Source organism: Amblyraja radiata, chromosome 12 (genome assembly GCF_010909765.2).
Source record: "Amblyraja radiata isolate CabotCenter1 chromosome 12, sAmbRad1.1.pri, whole genome shotgun sequence".
Classification (NCBI taxonomy): Eukaryota; Metazoa; Chordata; class Chondrichthyes; order Rajiformes; family Rajidae; genus Amblyraja; species Amblyraja radiata.
Genome location: NC_045967.1, coordinates 32,554,489 through 32,577,087, shown reverse-complemented (window position 1 = coordinate 32,577,087; position 22,599 = coordinate 32,554,489). Strand labels below are relative to the sequence as shown.

The following is a 22,599-nucleotide window of genomic DNA, read 5'->3' as shown; positions in this document are numbered from 1 at the left end:
GCTAATTATAGTGAATTTTGAGGGAGTGGAATGTAATAATTTGATTTAAATGTAAATTTAATTCTTCAATTAACTATTTAAAAAAAACTGAAAAATCTAATTTATATTTTATGCAGATTGTGCTGATATTGCTGATGAAGTTTATATGGAGGTCATTGTTGGGGATGAGGAAGCAGCAACAGTGCATGAGACACAGATTGAGGATTCTGGCATCAATAAAGCCTTTGTACCTGTTGCATGGGCTGCTGCGTATGGTAGGGGCTGTGATTTACGTTTAATGTTTAAGATTAAGATTGAATATTTTTTACTGTGTATCTGTGCAGTTTAAGAAATCTAAAGAAAAGATAAGTGGACCGAAAGTATTTTGTAATTCATTAGAAAATCATGTAGTGCAAAGGAATACATGTATAAAACCATCATGTAAGAAAGAAGATGAGTTGTATAGTGAAACATAGAAAATAGGTGCAGGAGGAGGCAATTCTATTCATCTCTATTCATCAATGCTCTCTTGGATCCTACCATTCATTGTGCTTGGCCTGCCTGTTTAGCTCTCAAAGCACATAACCTTGCACTTACCAAGATTAACTATATAGAAACATAGAAAATAGGTGCAGGAGGAGGCCATTCGGCCCTTCAAGCCAGCACCGCCATTCATTGTGATCATGGCTGATCATCCCCAATCAATAACCCGTGCCTGCCTGCCTTCTCCCCATATCCCTTGACTCCACTAGCCCCGGGAGCTCTATCTAACTCTCTCTTAAATCCATCCAGTGACTTGGCCTCCACTGCCCTCTGTGGCAGGGAATTCCACAAATTCACAACTCTCGGGGTGAAAAGGTTTTTTCTCACCTCAGTCTTAAATGGCCTCCCCTTTATTCTAAGACTGTGGCCCCTGGTTCTGGACTCGCCCAACATTGGGAACATTTTTCCTGCATCTAGCTTGTCCAGTCCTTTTATAATCTTCTATAAGATCCCCCCTCGCCCTCCAGTGAATACAATAACTTAACTGCTTAACTTTTTCAATGGCGAAAGCGATTGAACTTTTGTGAATGGAAGCAAAAAAGCATAAGTTTCAAAATAACAATTTATGGCAGGAAAGATGTCTAAAGAGAATCTTTCTTTGACTAACCTATTTGAATTATTTTAAGAGGTGTAAAGTGTCACTGATGTGGATTTCTAAAAGACTTTCAATATGTAAAACTAATGAATGTCAGAGCATGTCAAAAGAATAATGGTACAAATATTAGCTATCTTGCGTAGAGCAGGGGAAATTGTGACTTTTTAATGAGGCAGCGGGAACAATGGGTCACCAGAGTCACATGGCCCAAAACAGTTCTTTCACCCTTCCATGTCCATGCTGACCATCAAGTACTCCTCTACATGAATCCTACAATGGTTCATTTTTATTCTCCCCTCATTCCGATAAATTCCTCTCAGATTCTACCACTCACCTACACACTAGGGGCAATTCACAGTGGCCATTTACCCTCTCAACCAAAACGTCTGTGGGAGGAGACCAAAGGAAATCCAAGCCCTATTATTCCTGCAGCTGTCTGTGACCTCCTTACATATTTATTGTTCTAAGGAGATAGCTGTCTTGATCTCTGTCGCCATCACAGGGGACAGACTCGATTGTCCAGATGTCCACAGCAAACCTACTGACTCCCACAGTTATCTAGACTAGACTTCTACCCACCCTGCCTCTTGCAAACACTCGATCCCCTACTCTCAATTTCTTCATATCCTCCCAAGATGAGGCGTTCCATTCTAGGACATCCGAGATGTCCTCATTCTTTACTCAACGTGGTTTCCCCCTGTTGTCATAAATAGATCCCTCACCCACGTTTCCTCAGTCCTATAGTTCTGTTCTCGTTCCAGCTCCACATTGTAAACATAGAAACGTAGAAAATAGGTGCAGGAGTGGGCCATTCGGTCCTTTTAGTATTCAATATGATCATGGCTGATCATCCAAAATCAGTACCCAGTTTCTGCTTTTTCCCAATATCCCTTGATTCTGTTAGCCCTAAGTGCTAAATCTAACTCTAAATCTAACAATTGTAGCTTGCAGAAAGGAAGATCAGCCAGTGCCTTTCCGCGACAGGAGTATGATTGAATATTATATGCTTGAATGAGTTATTTGATTGGTCATTCCATACGAATATCTCAAAGCCCAACCTCTACCTTCAAGAATGACCAGTGCAGTAGGTGCATGGAACTTCCACTACTTGCAGATCCTTCTCATAGTTGCATACCATTCTGACTTGCAAATTTATTTCCCTATCTTCATTGTCTAGCTGTATATTCTGGAACCTCCTATCCAACAGCATTGTGGGAGGAACTTCACCGGGACCACAGTAGTTTGAGGCAGTGCCTCACTAGTATTGGCGGCATGATCAATACATGCTAGCCTTGATTTTTAAAAATGCCCGCTTCTCAAGAAATGAATGAATTAAACAAAACCATTTATTGATCTATAATTTATTGCCAACACCAAGCTGCTGACCCATATATCAAGTTCAAACTAAGTTTTTGATGGTAGATTATTAATTTGGTCCAAATGCTAGGGTGATTCTGGGGCCCCATGTGTATAAACACCATTACAAAATAGTGTTGTCAAAATGCTAGTTGTCAAACCTGTCACAAACATAGTTGCTAAGGTTTTTTGTCATTCGGAGAATATATTAAAAAATAAACATAAGCACATTTACAAAGCTGTGGCTGCACTTGAAAGTCTAGCATTTTATTCTTTGGGGTGCAACTGGTTGAGAGGTGATCTTACACACGGATATAACATGGGGGAATAGATGGGGAGAATGCACAGAGTCCTTTACCCAGGGTAGGGGAATCAAGGACCATAAGACATAAGTTAAAGGTGAGACAAGATAGTATTAATAGGAACCTGAGGGGCATCTATTTCACTCAAAGGTTGCTGGGTATATGGAACGAGATGTGAGATAGCTAAGGCAGGTACTATAAAAGCATTTAAACAAAACCTGGACAGGTATATGTGGATAAGAAAGGTTTAGAGGGATATCGGCCAAACGTGGGCAAATGGTACTAGCTTAGACGGGGCATCATGAACGATTTGGGCCGAAGGGCCTGTTTCATGCCGCATGACCATATGACATTTAACGTATAACTAAACTAAATTAATTCAAATATATATATTTTACCTAATACTTTGCCCTCTTGCTGTTCCTCTACATTCAACTTAATGGAGATGCTGTTTCTGGTGGAGACTTTTTGGCAGACTTGGGGAATTGCTGGAACTTCATATTCCTCATGGAAAAATTTGCTGAAGTCAAACAAATACTGATTGGGATTTCCACTTGGTGGAACAAGACTGGGGAGGTTCCAGCAGTTTCACATGGAATGGTAACATTTCTTTGTAAAAAATCAGACCATTGGCGACTTTTTCTTTCAGTTACGCCATGTAATAATTACCAGAATATTTTTCATAAATTTGATTTGAGATTCGTGAAGACATTGTACAATTTGCTTTATTTTATAGGAAAACCGGATAGATTAAGTTTTATTGTTGGCATGCCGCACATGTAACCAAAGATGTGCTGTTTGGTTGGCTGCGTTTGTTTTTGATGTTTCCTGTCCTTTATTTACCCCGTTCTCATTTTCTGAAAAAAATTGAAGTAAATTCCTCGAATTTGCCTTGTTGCAAAATAGCTCTTTGCATAAATACTTGGGTTTTACAAAATAATGAACCCACAGTTATCATTGGTTATTTTTAAAGACTGTATTGTTTTGCTCAAGGTAACAACTTTGAAGCAAAGATAGAGAATAAGAATGGCACATCGAGTCAATTCCTACAAATAAGTGACAGCACAAGTACCACCAGAGCACTAAAGCAAAAAGCCAGGAAGAAGAGAAGGGGTGAAGGCAGACAATGGCATACAGGTAAGTATAGCTAATGAGGGAAATCATCATCATTGGTAATAAAAAGGAACACATGCTTCCAAGTGATTGGATGAGGTGCATTGTATAATATTAGTTAATATTTAAATGCTCAGTTTAATATTGATATTAAATTTAGGAATTGTCAAATATTAAATATATATTGGCAGTTCATCAATTATATAAGAAGAAACTGAAGTGATAGGTAGAATTTTTCAGACTGAAAAATGAATTTTAAAGAAGTTAGTTTGAGCTTGAGAAATAAAGTATCTTGTGCTGATGCACCAAGTTTGATTTTAAACTGGGTTATTTGTTGGAGACTTGAGACTACAGATGCAGGAATTTTGACCAAAAACAAATTGTTGGAGGATCTCAGTGGGACTGGTAGCGTCTGTGGAGGGAAGTGGCCAGTCAATGTTTTGTCCAGGACCCTTCTTCAGACTGACATCTTGAGTTATGGCCCTTATTTATTATATCTCTTGTTTTAGAGAGGATACATTTGTATTGCGCATCATATACTCCATAAGAATGATGTAAAATGCAACTGTATTCCCACAGGGAGAAATTGAGATGAGGGTTGACTTTAAATGTTATGGAACCCATATTGCTTTATAATCCATTAGCTTTATGCAAAAAGCATTGAGTCATTCCTATTTCTTTACAGGGTGCAAGAATTAACACCCCTACCATGAAGATGGTTCATTTAACTTTTCTAGCTGGACAGATATTCATTAAGATTTTTTAATTTTACTTTGTGCTCACATGTTTATTTCCATTTAAATCTTCCTTTTTCAGCTCACAATAAACAACCAGATCCCAAAGATTCATTAATATCTATTTGGCATTGATGCTTTTTTAAATTGGTGGAGAGGGAGCGTTATGAGGGATTGAAAGGTGTAGGTAAAATATCTCAATCAGGCTGTTTCAAAGTTGGTTTACTTTTCAGATTCAAAGACCATAGTATCTTAGCAGTAACTTCAATCTTTTTTTAAATCTTTTTTTTTTTCATTTAAAGCTGTCATCATAGGACCTGATGGACAACCCATAACTGTATACCCCTGTCACATCTGTGGAAAGAAGTTTAAATCAAGGGGTTTCTTGAAAAGACATATGAAGAATCATCTGGAGCAAAGTGCAAAGAAGAAGTATCAGTGTACAGACTGTGACTATACAACAAATAAAAAAGCAAGTTTTCACAATCATTTGGAGAGTCACAAGCTCATCAACAAAGGAGAGAAAACATACGAGTGCAGTGAGTATGGGAAAAGATTCACTCAGGCAGGGACACTGACCACTCACAAACTGGTTAACAGAGAAAAAGAAACTAAAATGCATAAATGTAAATTTTGTGATTATGAGACAGCTGAACAGGGTCTTCTCAATCGGCACCTGTTGGCAGTGCATAGCAAGAATTTTCCACACATTTGTGTGGAATGTGGGAAAGGATTCCGTCATCCATCAGAACTCAAGAAACACATGCGAACTCATACTGGGGAGAAACCATATCATTGTCAGTACTGTGAGTATAGGTCTGCTGATGCTTCTAATCTGAAAACCCATGTGAAAACCAAGCACAGCAATGAGCTGCCATACAAATGTGACCACTGCCCGCAAACATTTTTGGATGACAAAGATCTGCAAAAGCATGCCACTTTATTTCAGGCACATAGGACACATCAATGCACTCATTGTGACCACAGGAGCTCCAATTCTAGTGACCTTAAACGTCATATAATATCTGTGCACACCAAGGAATTCCCACACAAATGTGAGGTGTGTGATAAGGGATTTCATCGTCCATCGGAGTTGAAGAAACATATGTCAACTCACAAGGGTAAAAAGCTTCATCAGTGCAGGCACTGTGATTTCAAAATTGCAGATCCTTTTATACTCAGTCGCCATATTCTTTCAGTTCACACTAAGGATCTTCCTTTTAAATGCAAAAGATGTAAGAGAGAGTTTCGACAGCAAAGTGAACTTAAGAAGCACATGAAGACACATAGTGGGAAGAAAGTTTACCAGTGTGAATATTGCGAGTATAGCACTACTGATGCTTCGGGCTTCAAGCGCCATGTAATTTCTATTCACACAAAGGACTATCCTCACCGTTGTGAGTTTTGTAAGAAAGGTTTTCGTAGGCCTTCTGAAAAGAACCAGCATATAATGCGGCATCATAAAGAGGCTATAATGTGATGTACAGGCGTAAAAATATTTTACACAAACTTAATTAACTGAGTTAATTGGCATGGCTCGTGAACTGTTTCTCCTGGACTCGACTTGAGTGTTGTTTCTCGATCTACCTTTCATCCTTTGTATTATAAGTTGTCAAAAGGTATGAGAATTGGGAGGCGGAGTCAATTGTACAAATGTTTTGGTTTCTTTACAGAAACTAGGAAGTAGTGTTCTGGGATTGCCATAATTGTGAAGCCATTAAGTGAGTTCATTGTCTTTTTTTTAAAACAATTTTGGGTGTCTTGAGTTTGTCTCACATGCAGCTGCAAAATATTCTATTCCACAGCAATGCTATAAAACTCACAATTAGACCTTTTAAATTTGTTTCCATTTTACAGTTAATCCTGGTAAATTATCTGATTACTGGAATTGATGTTTAAAAACATCTTTTAAACTTTTTTTTAATCAAAAATAAATCCCAATGAATAGTTATTTGTGATAAATAGTCAACAAGTACAGACCACGTTCCAAAATGCTTGTAAAAAGACTGGTTCAGTGGATTTGGGATTTATTTTACTTTATTCCTTATAGGTGCTGCAGTTGAGACAGATTTGCTATTTTACTATCAATGCAAGAATGGGTCTACGCAGCCAGTGTAGATTAATTTCGTACTCTTAAGAGTTGGACTGCTTTTTACTATAGGGCATGTATGATATTTTTATGCATCCCTTTGCAAATACTCATGATCCGTAAATAATATAACATGGGAGTACTTCAGGAGCCAAACAATTTGGTTCAGGGCTATTTAATGGATACAGATCTTGTTTTGACATTGTTATCCATATAATGTATAGGAAGTGGTATGATGGATATAGTTTTTTTTTTAGCTGGTTACTGCTCACACATTAAATGGTTGTTCACTTTGTGAATTTTTAACTTTGTTCATTGTATTGTGGTAGTTTTGTGTTTCTTCAAATGTTGTCAATTTTCGTTTTGCACCAGATGAGAATCAGTTGCTCGAGAATTCAAAATGTTCTATTTTCAAAATTCAGAATGTTAATTTAGCAATGCCTCTTAGATTTAAGAAAACACGTGTGTTTTAATGTGGCTGCAAAGGTTGTACACTCTGTAAAATAAGAAATCTTTTGTCACTGTTCTGTGGGATTACTATTTCTAAATGTTCTTAATGTGATGAGTATATCAATAAAACTACATCCGTTGCACTGAAAGTTAGCTTTTGGTCAATTCCCCTTGCCCAATCACATTGCAGTTTTACAGATAATTAATTACTGTTGGTTGCATGCACTCTTATGTCCACAAATTATGAACTAAGATTTATGATTTAGTCTTTGAAGCTTGCTTGAGGATGAAGTCATGAGTATTTAATTTCTGGTAAATAACTGTGTTTTACTGTTTTGCTTCTGTAAAGTGACAATACAGATTGTGGTAATAAAACAATTAAATTGCTATGAAATAAGTGATGTAATAATAATTTTGAATACTTGCTCCTATACAGATAAAATTCATAAACCTAAAATGATATGGTAAATAAAGGCATTTTGTACTTGAAGTGGTGAAATCCAGACCATCAGGAATTTAAACGTAGGTGTGTGTATTCTACTGATTCGCACATTATAATGTATTAAACGTGTGGTGTGTTTTTCTGAAGTACAAACAAAACTTGGAACAAAACATTGAAGGTAACGATTGAGAATGACAGTTAAACAAAGGAGTATGTCACACTAGTTTGTGAATCAAACTCATGGTCATTACTGGGTTATCATTTTCCTCTTCATAAGCTCCTCAGTATTGATTTTCATGTGTTCCCCTTTGCAGAGAGGCAGCACAAACCAGAATTCCAGCATCTGCATGCCAGATGCAACTGTCTGTAGCACCAAAGATTATCATGGAGCAGTCCAATCATGGCACAAGATCTAATAGCATTGCATGGCAAGAGGTAGTCCCATGCTTCTTGATGATCTTAATTCAGATCTTTTTTTAAACATATCCATCTCGATTTTTTTTCCCCTTCCCTCAGGGTTTTCCCTCTTTATCCCAGTTGTCTCTAGGCACCCTCCACCACTTGTTTTTATTTTGAAGATACAGAAAGGAGCCTTTCCGCTCACTGAGTCCACACCGACAAGTGATCCCCTTAAATTAACCTATCCTGCATACACTCGGGACAATTTTTACATTTTTTGTACCAAGCCAATTAACCTACAAACCTGTATGTCTTTGGAGTGTGGGAGGAAACCGAAGATCTCTGAGAAACCCACGCAGGTCACAGGGAGAACGTACAAAATCCGTAGACAGCACCCGTAGTCAGAATTGAACCTGGGTCTCTGGCGCTGTAAGGCAGTAGCTCTACCGCTGTGCACCATGCTGCCCAATGCTCTTTGTGCGTTTATCTCCTTCAGGCAATCCCTTCTATCTGGGAATGCATGTCAACGTAATAATTACAAGAAGAAAAGCATGAGAGAAATGTCTTCATGAAGTCGCCTTAGTTTAGCAAATCCTTTTGGTGACGGTTGTTAAGACATTAAGGCAAAATATGGTGCTCGTAAATTGATCCAAAAATAGGTGAAATCCACTTTTGTGCTATAGACATCTTTTTTTTTAAACACTAATTATCAGCATGGGGTGATTTCAACCCATTGCCAAAATTCCCATCTGACATAGGAAAGAAATGTGATTTGGGAGTCATTTGACAACACTTACATTGACCCATCTCAACTAGTTTGTCCTTGTGGCACTGTATTGATGTTACTTGAGTGCATCACCGTTTAGGGTCCATCTTTGTTAATTGATGTACACCTGTAATATTTCATATTATTTCTGAATATACCTGGGTGCAGCTGCATATTAGTCTATATTTAAGATTATTACCTAATCTTGGATCCATAAAATTAATCTGCAATCTATTAGCTCCAGGTAGTTTACAAGTTAGTACCAATGTTGTTTTCCTATTCATGAATGAATGTATTGAACAAAAGGGGATCAAACGTAGGACATCTACTTGTGCCAGAGCCCCATTTGGAAACCACTTCATTCAAGATAATTCATTGCTTATGACAACATGGCTAATTTGTTACCCATGTTCCCATTTCAATCCCAAACTATGATATTTTTCTTCTTTGAAGCACTTCATCCAAAAACGTTGTGAAAATACAAGCAGATGCAGTCAAAGGTTGTGATTCATCAGTATTGGGGAGATGAAACTAAACTAAATGAGTGAAATGTTGTGAGAGGAGTCAGCAACAGTTCAAAGGTGCTTATGCCTGTTAAGTAGCACAGCGCAGTCCAGGATTGTGTTGTGGAAGATCATTACACTAGAAATTACCTATTCACAGGGGGAATGTGCACATAGATAGCACCCAGCATAAAGCACGGGTCTCTGGAGCAGTGAGGCAGCAACACTGATCCACTGCATCACTGCCGTCTGTCAGTTTACTTCCCCCAAACAATAGTATCCCCTTGAAACTACTTTCCAATACGATGATTCCAGAAATAGAAAAAGGATTAGTATGGTTGTAATGAATAAATTTCCTGTCAGGATATCTTATATTGGAATCCCCAACAAATAAGGCATTTGCATTAGTCCTCCGGTTCAGTTCATCTTGCTTTAAACTTTTCACTTCTCGATGTTTGAATTTTGAATGACCGGGTCCACCTACTAATTCCTTTGCTTTTATTCCTATAAGAAGCAGTTGATCTCTTTATCATTTACTTCTGACTGGAGCTTACAGTAGATAATGGTTTGCAGTGTGAATATGAATTTGTATTCAATCCTGTACTTCTCCAGCAGGCTCTCAGTCTCCATGCAACCTGTGATCAAACTGAAAGCACATGGTCATTTATTTCCGATTGTTACGTAATTGTACCATCAGGATGGAAAAGTGAACCTGCATTTAACGCAAGCATAACTAAATATTAATGAAGAGTATGGAAATGTCATTGTGTTCTTGTTCAAATCTAAGTTGTATGAAATATATGATGCACTGTATATTTTATTTAACATTCACAGTCCAGAAACTGGCCATTGGATTCTGGTACAAGCACATTTGGAATACTGTATACCATTCTGGTCGCCTTGCTTTAGGAAAGATATCAATAAACTGGAAAGACTGCACAAGGATGTAGACAGGTCTGGAATGCCTGAGTAATAAGGAGAGGCTGGATAGGCAAAGTCCTTTTTTCCCTTGGAGCGTAGCAGATTGAGGGGTGAGCTATAGAGTATATAACATCACAAGGTTGATAGACGAGGGGAACAGCCAGTCTTTGCTGTGTAGGGAGTCAAAATTTGTGGGTATAGCTTAAAGGTGAGGGGAACGATTTCGAAAGGACCCGAGGGGCACCGTCTTCATACAGAGTGGTGTGTATATGGAACAAATGCCAGAGGAAGTGGTTGGGGCGGGTACAATTACGACTTTTAAAATACACTTAATGAGGTACATGGATAGAAAAGGTTTGGGTGGATCTGGACCAGATGCAACCAAGTGGGACATGCTTGGTTTGGTAACTTGGTTGGCATAGAAGGTTTGGAGCAAAGCGCTTATTTTGGCTCAATGATTCTGTTTTGCTGATGACTAAGCTCCAGTCCCTGCCTTAGGGATCAGCTACTAATGGTACAAATATATGGGGGGGAGGGGGAATCGTATCTCATCTATTGCTCCTAAATTTCTGGCGTTAATATACTGATTATAAATGCCTGTCAATGTAATAAACAATTCCGTTAAAACTTAAAGATCTAAAGTTATTTTTTAATGTAATGACAAAACTTTGTTTTAAATCATCTCCTGAATGTTAACAGTTGCTAACTATGTTAGGTTATAGAAGAATTGGAGATATACGGTTGAGGAGGAGACCAACTGTTGTTTAATATGTGGCATCATGGAGTGCCGTAAAACTGAGGTCAATAGGTATCAAGGGAAGAAGGGTTGGGGTCATGGCTCATATGAGAAGATGGTTGTGGTTGTTGGAAGTCCATCATTTTCAAAGCAGGAGTGAAGGAATAGACTCCACTTGCCTGGATGTGTACAGGGCTAACAACTCTCAAGAGGTTCAACAGCATCCAGGGCAAAGCAGCCTCCTTCATTAGCTCCATATTAACAACCTAAGCATTGGCACACAACGGCTATGGTGTATCCTATCTATAAAATGCATGTACTCACCCAGACTACTTCCTAAACCTGTGACCTCTATACCAAACGGCTCCACAGGTCATATAGGTTTGAACCACGAATAAAGGTATCTACTAATGGTCATATTCTAATTACACTTTTTCTGAAGACAAAACCTGTATATGTGCATTTGCTGTGTTTTTTTTTAATGAGAGGCCTCGTACTCCAGATGAGGAGTACTAACCTGAAATGTCATCAGTCCACTACCCACTTCAGATGGTTCCTGACCTACTAAGTTCTTCCAGCAGCTTGTTTTTTACCCCAGTCTCTGTGTCTCCATTTTCAAGTTGGTCTCCTTTTAACCATTAGCTTGCATTTGTTGGTAACTGGTGATTGGTGTTTGTTTGGAACACAAAGTTCTGCAGTAACTGTGGGTCAAGCAGCATCTCAAAGACATAGGTGACATTTCAAGCTAGAATCCTTCTTCAAACTGATTGTCATAGGGGGAGAACTCAATGTTCATACCACTGGGCTGTATGCGACCCAACCTGAATGCGAGGTGTTGTTCCTCCAGTTTGCATGTGGCCTCACTCTGACAATGTAGGAGGACAATGTAACCCCTCATGCCAGAGAGGTTTAAATGGGAAGCAGAGTTAAAATGTTCAAGCAGATAAGGTGACATTATTTTGAACATTGAGACTTTGGAACGCATTTGCTCAAAAAGCATATTTTTAAAGCAGAACAAGATAAATGATTGATAAGCAAAGGGGGTGAAAGGTTACCAAAGGAAAACCGGAATGCGGAGTTGATCAATCAGATCAGCCACGATTTCACTAAATGATAGAGAAAGCTTACCCGGTGTGTGTAGGGAGAGGGGGGGGGGGGGGGAGAGGGAGGGGTGTGTGGGGGAAGAGGGAGGGGGGGGGGAAGGAGTGGGGAGAGGGTGTGTGTGGGGAGAGTGGGGGTGGGGAGAGGGAGGGGTGGGGGAGAGGGAGGGCGGTGTGGGGAGGGGGGGAAGAGGGGTATGTGTGGGGGAGGAGAGGGTGTGTGTGGGGAGAGGGAGGGGTGTGGGAGGAGAGGGGTGTGGGGAGAGGGGGGAGGAGAGGATGTGTGATGGGGAGGAGAGGGTGTGTGTGTGTGGGGAGGGGTGTGTGTGGAAAGAGGTGTGTGGGGAGAGTGGGGAGGAGAGGGTGTGTGTGTGTGGGGAGGGGTGTGTGTGGAAAGAGGTGTGTGGGGAGAGGGGTGGGGAAAGGGGTGGGGGTGTTGTGTGGGCAGGGTGTGTGGGCGGAGGGGTGTTGGGGGATCGGTGTGGGCGGGGGGCTTGTGGGGATAGTGGAGTGGAGGAGTGTGGGGGGGGCAGCGGGCTTTATGGAGCCGGAGAGGGTGGGTGGAGGGGGAGGGTTGTGTGGCCAGGGGAGGGGTGTGGGGAGGGGGTTGTGTGGGTGCAGGGGTTATGGGGGGGAGGGGTATGTGGGCAGATAGGTTTGTGGGAGGAGGGGGGCTTGGGGTAGTGGAGGGGAGGGGTGTGAGGTGGAGGGAGGGGTGTTGTGGGGGTGGGGGGCGGGAGGGAAAGGTGTGGAGGCGGGGAGGGGTGGGGTGAAGCGGTGGGCCCCGCGGGGGGGGTTTGTGGAGGCGGAGGGGAGGGGGTGTGGTGGCGAGAGGGAGGGGAGAGGGCTTGGAGAAAAGACGGGGGTTGTGGGGGAGAGGGGGGCAGTAAACAGCGAGGGGGACCAGAGGGGAAGGGGCTGGTGGACTCATAGCGGGCGCTGGACCTTCTCTGCCGGGATCAGAGTCTCCGTTTTCCATTTGGCGATATCTCCGACTCCGGTCCCTCTGAAAACTGTGTCTGGTTGGAGACCTCCACCGGTCATCCAGAGCCTCCCTCAGCTCCATTAAAGACGCGATGGAGAAGGAAGGGGCGGACCGTCCCGCGGAATGAAAGGAGAAAAGACCAATCCACGTGGCTCCGACTGGCAGGAAAGTAGATCGATTTGCGCACGCGCGAGTTTTAAATCTCGCTGACTTTTACATTAGACCACCGATCAGAACGAAACGGTGCAATCGCAGCAGAGGAGAACAGTGATTACGCTGGCGAAAAATCGTAGCGCTATTGTGTACCGTTTTTGCCCAAATAGAATGACCGCGCAAACCGGAAGATAACAAGATCCACATTTTAGTTATGTATAGATAGATAGATGTTTACATATATTAATTCAACGTTTTAAAAAATCCTTCATTTTCCAACTAATGGAGACAGGGTTGGTGGTCCGAGAACCCATTTAGGATTTGGACTTGGGGTTGAGGTGGGATGTTCAATCTCGCCTTAAGGATCAGTCCCTTAAATGGTTTGGGAATAGGGTGCAGATCAAGGCCTCTATTTGGAGGATTAGGGGCATCAGATTTTGGTAAGTTGTGCTCTTTGGGGAATCAGGAAATCAGGGCAGAACCTTGGTCAATTGTGGATTGGCATTGAGGTTTGTGATTGTGGAGCTAGTGAGGCCAGATGTTTATTTTGTGTAGCTTTGCATTATTGTAAAGTTCCATAAATCGTGCTGGAATGTGTGAAGGACACTAAACAGAGCAATACTTTTGTTCGGCACAAGGTGGTGGACTTCTAAAATTAACATGTCACTGTTGCTACACTGTATGTAATACTTTAATTAAGGCAATATATCACAGTTCTCCTCAAACTCAATTGATCCTCATAACTAACAGAAACATCAGGATTTGTGTGCAGTGCTCCCACTACACTAACCCTGTTGCTTTTGCATCTTTCTGTAAGCTGTCTACATATCTGTTCCTCTATCTTTTTTTACTCATGAGACTGCAGATGCGAAAATCATGTGAACACAGACAAGATTGTGAGCTATATGAAAATCAAGTAAATAATTATTTGGCATATTTTGCACGCAGTCAATTCTAATGTTATAGCAAACTTCTGTTTTTGAACAGAAGAATTTCCAATTAAAACATGCTATTCACTCTTCAACAATCCTGATTCCTTTGTGCAATTATAGATAACTTGGAGGTGAAAATATGTTATACATACAATTATTCACGCAGCACATTCATGTTGCCCTTCTGCATTTTGCATTTACAAGTTGCAAAGAAAGTGGTCAAGCTGCAACAAAGCTTTATAATTTAAACCTGACACTATCACAGCCACAATAAATCAAAGCAACTGTTTGCTTTGTAAACTTATCCAAGGGAACCACAACAATTGGACATTATTAATTTTACATTGGGTGTGTTGCTAGGTGATTATACCATTGGAGTTTCATTCAGAATTATGATAAATGAAATGTGAAAAACAAATTGGCCTTACGATTGTCAAAAAGTTTGTTCAAATAGATTTAGTAAAAACCAGAAGAACGGGTTATGAGAATTTTTGGTTTTCAAAGCATTCTGGGAAGGGTGGGGTGAATTAGATACATTTCTTAAATATTTAGGCAGGTTAAGCTAATTGAGCTGAGCATGTTTACAATATCATGCTATGTAGAAAAGCTGAGATCATACTGAAAATAAGAACTAATATAATTTACTCAGCACAATTGTAATATAAATTGTAGAGAATTACATTAGAGCAAGGATGAGCTGATGTCCATTGTATGTGAAAGAGATACACAAATAATTTTGCAAATGTAATAGACTTAAAGTTGCAACTATAATGATTGGATTGTTGACTGGAGTCATTAATGTTAGATAATATCAGCTACATGAATGAATTTTTAAAAACCTATTTATATATGTGCAGTTTTGGTTGACGGGTTGTTCAGGTTTTATTTTGGAAAATTCCCCTATGAACGCTATCCACACCAACAGTTTTCAATTGAAAATAAATGTAATTGCAGGGTTCATGCTTTGGGGACATTTAAATAGAGCCTTTTCACATTGCTCCCTTTCTCAAACAATTTCATATTAAGATTATTTCCTCTTCAATGAAAACCATCTAACCTGTAGCAGTGGCAAACTGTGCAACAGCAATAACCAGTGCTATAGCCAAGCAGCATGCCTCCACAATCCATTAAGTATATGATTTAGGACTACATGTAACTCCCTTGACACATTGAACCTGCTCTGACATTCAATAAGATCATGGCTGGTTTTATTGTAACCTCATCATCACTTTCCTACCCGTCTTTCTTAATCTTTACTTTCTTGCATATTGACAATCTTATCCACCTCTGCCTTAAAAATATTCAAAGACCAGTTCCACTGGAAGGCTAGTGCATGTTTATTAAATTAAGGTGGCACAAAGAGGAATTATTAATCTTTCTTTGTGCAAGATTGCTGTGAATGTTGATATATATATATCTATTAAAACTCTGTGTGTGTGGGTGTATGTCATTTTGCCTTTGAAACTTATTTTCTCGAAAACCAGACACGAATACGCTGAGATTTTTACATATTTCGGTAGCGATTTAACCTACAAATTTCGCAACTCGACTCATCTCTAAATTTGATTGCCCCAAATTTTTAATAAAGTTGTTCACAAAACGGTCTGAGGCCGAAAGCTGCTGGGCGGCTCTACCCCTCTCCACCCTCCCTTCTTCCCCCCTCCCTCCCTTCTTCCCCCCTCCCCTCTCTCTCCCTCCCACCCTCTCTCTCCCCCCCCCCTCTCTCTCTCTCTCTCTCCCCCACCCCCCCTGCCCTCCCTCCCCTAAACCCCCTCCACCACTATCTGATCCCCCCTCAGCCCCCCTCCCTCCTCCCATCTCTCTCTCCCCTCCACCCCCTCTCCCTCTGTCTCAGCCCCTCTCTCTCTGTCTCTCCCCATTCTCTCTCTGCCCTCACTCTTAATAATATTAATATAATATCAAGGGGGAGTAGTTAGCGTGTGTGTGGGGGTGGTTAGTGCGTGTGACGCCGCATGCTGCCCCCCTCGCCCCTCCACCACAACCGGACGTTGGAGGAACAGACCCAACAGGTCTGTACTTGGTCTAGTATGTTACTAAAAGTCTGATCTTGACCACTTCCTGTTTTTCTGTTTCATGATTTTGGAAAAAAAAAACTGCCACTTACGGCTGTGATTTTTGCCCATCTTACTCAGAGTCCCCCTCCACTGCGCAGGACAAGAGGATTTTTCCCATCGATGAAAAATAAAAGTTATTAATGTTTAAAAAATGTTGCGATTCTCTCTGCTGCCCATGCTGGTGGGAGGGGGGAGGGACTATAAAATCCGGAAGTGTTGTGCCTCAGTCAGTCTCTGCAAGATGGGGGAAGTGAGAGGGTCATGTCTCCCAGTCTGAGCTGTGAATAACACTGAACACATGTCTCCTAAACTGTGAGTGTGGTTTTACAGACCTCGAGTGCCCTTAATGTGGTTTAAAAATGAAAAGTGGTTGGTTTGAAGTAAAAGCACTACAAATGGTTGGTGGGGGGTTGGGTTGAAGTAAAATTACTGCAAATGGTTGGTGGGGGGTTCGGTTGAAGTAATAGCACTGCAAATGGTCGGTGGCGGGTTGGGTTGAAGTAAAAACACTGCAAATGGTCAGTGGGGGGGGTTGGGTTGAAGTCAAAGCACTGCAAATGGTTGGTGGGGGTTTGGGATGAAGTAAAAGCACTGCAAATGGTTGGTGGGGGGTTGGGTTGAAGTAAAAGCACTGCAAATGGTTGGTGGTCTAAACTTGACAATTTCCTGTTTGCACTGTATATTGATTTTAGATAAAACTCTACCACTTACGGCTGTGGTGTTTGGTGTGGTTTTATGGTGGTTTCACCATGCTTGAAATGGTATGAAACTGCATTTGAATGTGGTGGCCTTGCACCCTGCTTGAAGTGGTCGGAAACTGCACTTGAATGTGGTGGTCTTGCACCCGAATTTGGTGGCCTTGCGCCCTGCTAGAAGTGGTATGAACCTGCACTTGAATTTAGTGGTCTTGCACCCTGCTTGAAGTGGTAAGAAACTGCACTTGAATTTAGTGGCCTTGCACCCTGCTTGAAATGGAATCTCAAGGAATAGCCGTGAGTCAACTGCCAGCCCACCAGCCGAGAGTGAGCTGCCACCCCAAAAATCTATTTGGCCCACAATGTCCATACTAGCCCTCTGGAAACCAGTCCCTTCAGCATCCATACTAGTGCTCCAGAAAGCCCCCCCCCCCCCCCCCCCACTGGCCACCAATATTGGAATTGGTCAAGAGATGGAATATTGCATTGGGGGACCAGCCCTCCCATGTGAACATGGGACCCAATGGGTTCCACTGAGTCTAGTGTGTGTGTGTGTGTGTATATATATATATATATATATATTAATGCAGCAAAAATAGTTGCTTATGATTCATGCAGTGATGTTTTTGAGAATTGTAGTAGCTGATTGATAGTTGACATCTGCACTAAATGTGCAAATAACACACTTCATTTCCCAGACTCTGTCCACCTACAAAGCAGCTCTCTAATGTCAACTATATGCAAACACCTTTTAGGTTTTCCATGCAGCTATACATCTCCTCATTCTCCATGGATGCCAAATGTCTTCCAATATACTCTATTTAGTGATGTCGAATGTTTCTGCCTTTGTACCACAAGGTTAAAGTATTCTAACAGCCCAGACTTAGTGTTCGCACTACGATCTAAAAGTAAAGTACTGAACAAGTAATGATTCTGAACAAAAGACAATTTATCTATTTTTTTTATTTTTTTGTTAAATTGCATGGATACATATAGATTTGTTCTGCGGTCTTGGCTGCATTTTTCAATTGTAATGATAGCCTTGAACCATTCAAGGAATACAGAAATGTATCCACTTGCATTAACGTACAACAAAGTAATTTATTGCACCCCAGAATGTATAATGGAATAAAACGCTAATGGTTCTGTGCAGTACAGTTTATAACCCCAATGTTCAATAAGAAAGTTGAGACATATACATATTTGGTCACAATACTAACAAGAAGGTCTAGCTCCATAATTTCGAAGTTGCTTATTGCACTAAAAAAAAGCGCACTGAGAATAATTACTTCAGCCATAAAGTATAAAATTAACACTGTACTTAATGATCAGTTTCATCCATTTGAATCAGAGTTTCTTTATGTCCTACAAACATGTTTTGAATGGAACAGACTGATGAGCAGATATTGCTAAAAATGAATGGTCGAAATTATTTCTGGACACAGTCAATTAGGATGATTTAATTTTCAGAGAGCACTCTTTAATTCTTATCGCAATTTAGTAATTGTCACGTTATTTTGAATATAAATAAATTTAATCCTCTTTATTTTAAATCACCAATAAATTTTATACATCTTAAAATATATATTTTCAATGTCAATAATCCACAGTTAAATTACAAAATTATTTCAGAACAAAAGGTAAAATCCATTATTATAAAATATTTCATCCATCACTGGTAATGTTTCTTGTCTTTAGTGTACCTATACTTAAGTATATGTACATGGAAATGAGAACAATCACAAATAAAAGGCAGTGCTCTTGTGTATTGCTACTAAATCATTGCTGTTCAAGTGAAACTGGCACACTAAGTATAGTGGAAAATGCCTTTCATATAATATACAGGATAAACAAACATCACCATTCAATATGCAGATAAAAAGCACCCACTCATCAACTAGACAGTGGTTTAGCTTGCATTTAATTTATTTTTCAATTTTTATGCTCTATTCTTCATACCAACCACCTTTAAGTCTAATATGCAATTTAATTTAATTCTAATATTAAAAGGTAAAATAGCAAAAATCCTCACACCTTAAGTCTTCAACAATACATTTAAAAAATAAACAGTTTAACACAAACTGATACCGATTCCCCGCAAAATACCACGTTTTGTGGCTAATCAAGGCTAAGAAAGGACACCATAAAATTAAGAAAATGTTGATTAACCTAGGTGGCAAAAATAGTAAATACTTCCCGATGTATTCAATTAGTCTTCAGTAGGCCGAAAGATGTTCCTAATGAGAATAGATTTCATGGAGTGTTACTCCAGGGTTCAGTCCTTACCTACTGTGAAAATACAAGGCAAGAGTACCTTCAATATCAACAAGTTTAAACACATCCATTGCCTGTAAAAGCTTGCTAAGAAAGAATACACAGTTCATCAGCACTCTTCTGGTAATGCAACTGATGCAAGAGTTAAGAGTAAATTATATAAAACGTACCTGTTTTCTTATTTACTTTCTTCTATTATTTTCATAGAAAATAGTCTTTCGTTCTTTACTTGGTGATTTAGGTATATTGTCCAGAAGGCCCAGAATAGGATAGTCAAGGTATCTGCATTGTAAACAAGGGGTAAAATGATCCTTCAGGAGCCAAATACCACAATTCACATCTCAAGAGAAAAATACAGAGAAAATGGAAAATAAATTAAAAATTAATATGTATTTTTGGCACATATTTCATGCAACCCTTGTTTGATTAACATTGACAACATTTAAAGATTATTCTGGTTAATTTTTCCATTGACAGGGAAAAGTGTAGTACATTTTCTTGAAACCTTCAACCTTTCAAAGTAAATAAAGGCAGAAGCACAATGTTCTCAGAAACCAAATCATTGCACTGTATACACAAAGTGCAAAGAATAAATCAGGGAAGGTAGTGCATCCGTGGATAACAAGGGAAATCAGGGATAGTATCAAAGCGAAGGATGATGCGTACAAATTAGCCAGAAAAGCAGCATACCGGAGGACTGGGAGAAATTCAGAGACCAGCAGAGGAGGACAAAGGGCTTAATTAGGAAAGGAAAAATAGATTATGAAAGAAAACTGGCAGGGAACATAAAAACTGACTGCAAAAGCTTTTATAGATATGTGAAAAGAAAGAGATTAGTTAAAACAAATGTAGGTCCCTTGCAGTCAGAAACAGGTGAGTTGATCATGGGGAACAAGGATATGGCGGACCAATTGAATAACTACTTTGGTTCCGTCTTCACTAAGGAAGACATAAATAATCTGCCGGGAATAGCAGGGGACCGCGGGTCAAAGGAGTTGGAGGAATTGAGTGAAATCCAGGTTAGCCGGGAAGTGGTGTTGGGTAAATTGAATGGATTAAAGGCCGATAAATCCCCAGGGCCAGATAGGTTGCATCCCAGAGTACTTAAGGAAGTAGCTCCAGAAATAGTGGATGCATTAGTAATAATCTTTCAAAGCTCTTTAGATTCTGGAGTAGTTCCTGAGGATTGGCGGGTAGCAAACGTAACCCCACTTTTTAAGAAGGGAGGGAGAGAGAAATCGGGGAATTACAGACCAGTTAGTCTAACATCGGTAGTGGGGAAACTGCTAGAGTCAGTTATTAAAGATGGGATAGCAGCACATTTGGAAAGTGGTGAAATCATTGGACAAAGTCAGCATGGATTTACAAAAGGTAAATCATGTCTGACAAACCTTATAGAATTTTTCGAGGATGTAACTAGTAGCGTGGATAGGGGAGAACCCGTGGATGTGGTGTATCTGGACTTCCAGAAGGCTTTCGACAAGGTCCCACATAAGAGATTAGTATACAAACTTAAAGCACACGGCATTGGGGGTTCAGTATTGATGTGGATAGAGAACTGGCTGGCAAACAGGAAGCAAAGAGTAGGAGTAAACGGGTCCTTTTCACAATGGCAGGCAGTGACTAGTGGGGTACCGCAAGGCTCAGTGCTGGGACCCCAGCTATTTACAATATATATTAATGATCTGGATGAGGGAATTGAAGGCAATATCTCCAAGTTTGCGGATGACACTAAGCTGGGGGGCAGTGTTAGCTGTGAGGAGGATGCTAGGAGACTGCAAGGTGACTTGGATAGGCTGGGTGAGTGGGCAAATGTTTGGCAGATGCAGTATAATGTGGATAAATGTGAGGTTATCCATTTTGGTGGCAAAAACAGGAAAGCAGACTTATCTAAATGGTGGCCGACTAGGAAAGGGGGAGATGCAGCGAGACCTGGGTGTCATGGTACACCAGTCATTGAAAGTGGGCATGCAGGTGCAGCAGGCAGTGAAGAAAGCGAATGGTATGTTGGCTTTCATAGCAAAAGGATTTGAGTATAGGAGCAGGGAGAGGTTTATACTCTCTAGAATTTAGGAAATTGAGAGGGGATCTTATAGAAACTTACAAAATTCTTAAGGGGTTGGACAGGCTAGATGCAGGAAGATTGCTCCCGATGTTGCGGAAGTCCAGGACAAGGGGTCACAGCTTAAGGATAAGGGGGAAATCCTTTAAAACCGAGATGAGAAGAACTCACACAGAGAGTGGTGAATCTCTGGAACTCTCTGCCACAGAGGGTAGTCGAGGCCAGTTCATTGGCTATATTTAAGAGGGAGTTAGATGTGGCTAAGGGGATCAGAGGGTATGGAGAGAAGGCAGGTACGGGATACTGAGTTGGATGATCAGCCATGATCATATTGAATGGCGGTGCAGGCTCGAAGGGCCGAATGGCCTACTCCTGCACCTAATTTCTATGTTTCTATGTAATGAGTCAGCAACTTCCCTGATTTTACTCGTTCAATTATAACACTAAGTGTGCATGCTATTTTGCAAAACCATCAGACAACTGGAAAAGAGCACAGGTAAATTGCAGCCTTATTTATACATTAAAAAAAAAAACTAAAATATCAATATTTATTTAATCAAATTAAAATGGCCTGCTTTGATTCTGAATGTTTTAAAAGTTGATTTAATCGCCAGAGAATCAATTTAAAGTTTTTTTCATGTTAAAATTCCACTAAGAGCTTTCCTTCATCTTTGTAACTGCCTCCAGTCCTTATGTTTCTTGGATCACTTCCCTACTCTAATTGTAGTATCTTGAAGTTTCCCTCATAGAAACATAGAAATTAGGTGCAGGAGTAGGCCATTCGGCCCTTCGAGCCTGCACCGCCATTGAATATGATCATGGCTGATCATCCAACTCAGTATCCCGTACCTGCCTTCTCTCCATACCCTCTGATCCCCTTAGCCACAAGGGCCACATCTAACTCCCTCTTAAATATAGCCAATGAACTGGCCCACCATTGCTGAGATGCAACTTCAAGTAGCTTTGTTATACACTTAAAACACATCAGACAAACTAGACAACTTGGCTCCACTTTCCTACTATTCCTATTAATCTGAGCACAAATAATTCTCCTATTTTTAATCTCAGCACCACTTCCCTGCATAAACCCAGACCTTTCATTCTCTTAATATCTAAAAATTTATCGATGTTTGTTTTGAAGATACTTTATGAATGAGCCTACTACCCCACTTGGGTGGAGAATTTATTCATGCACTACATATTAGAATAGAAAATAGATGCAGGAGGAGGCCATTCGGCCCTTCGAGCCAACACCGCCATTCATTGTGATCATGGCTGATCGTCCCCAATCAATAACCCGTGCCTGCCTTCTCCCCATATCCCTTGATTCCACCAGCCCCTCTAGAGCTCTATCTAACTCATATAAATTTTATCTCGGCTCAGCCCTGAATGTTT

The 22,599-nt window shown here is 40.4% G+C and overlaps 2 protein-coding genes across 5 annotated transcripts in view; one reads left to right on the top strand and one right to left on the bottom strand.

The window, feature by feature from the left end:
• Window positions 1-7,555, top strand: part of LOC116979024 (zinc finger protein 711-like) — a 40,136-nt gene extending 32,581 nt beyond the window's left edge. For all 3 annotated transcript variants that reach the window (XM_033030415.1, XM_033030416.1, XM_033030414.1), the window contains 3 exons: window positions 117-254; window positions 3,769-3,912; window positions 4,925-7,555. In XM_033030415.1, coding sequence (XP_032886306.1) covers window positions 117-254; window positions 3,769-3,912; window positions 4,925-6,102 — 1,460 coding nt within the window. In that variant the 3' untranslated portion in view covers window positions 6,103-7,555. The remainder of the gene's footprint in view (window positions 1-116; window positions 255-3,768; window positions 3,913-4,924) is intronic.
• Window positions 7,556-17,812: 10,257 nt separating this feature from the next.
• pof1b (POF1B actin binding protein) overlaps window positions 17,813-22,599 on the bottom strand; it is an 83,395-nt gene continuing 78,608 nt past the window's right edge. The window contains exons 15-16 of one of the 2 annotated variants that reach the window (XM_033030412.1): window positions 19,313-19,424; window positions 17,813-19,157 (exon numbers count right to left, since the gene is read on the bottom strand). In XM_033030412.1, coding sequence (XP_032886303.1) covers window positions 19,325-19,424 — 100 coding nt within the window. In that variant the 3' untranslated portion in view covers window positions 17,813-19,157; window positions 19,313-19,324. The remainder of the gene's footprint in view (window positions 19,158-19,312; window positions 19,425-22,599) is intronic. The other variant, XM_033030413.1, reaches the window with a different exon arrangement.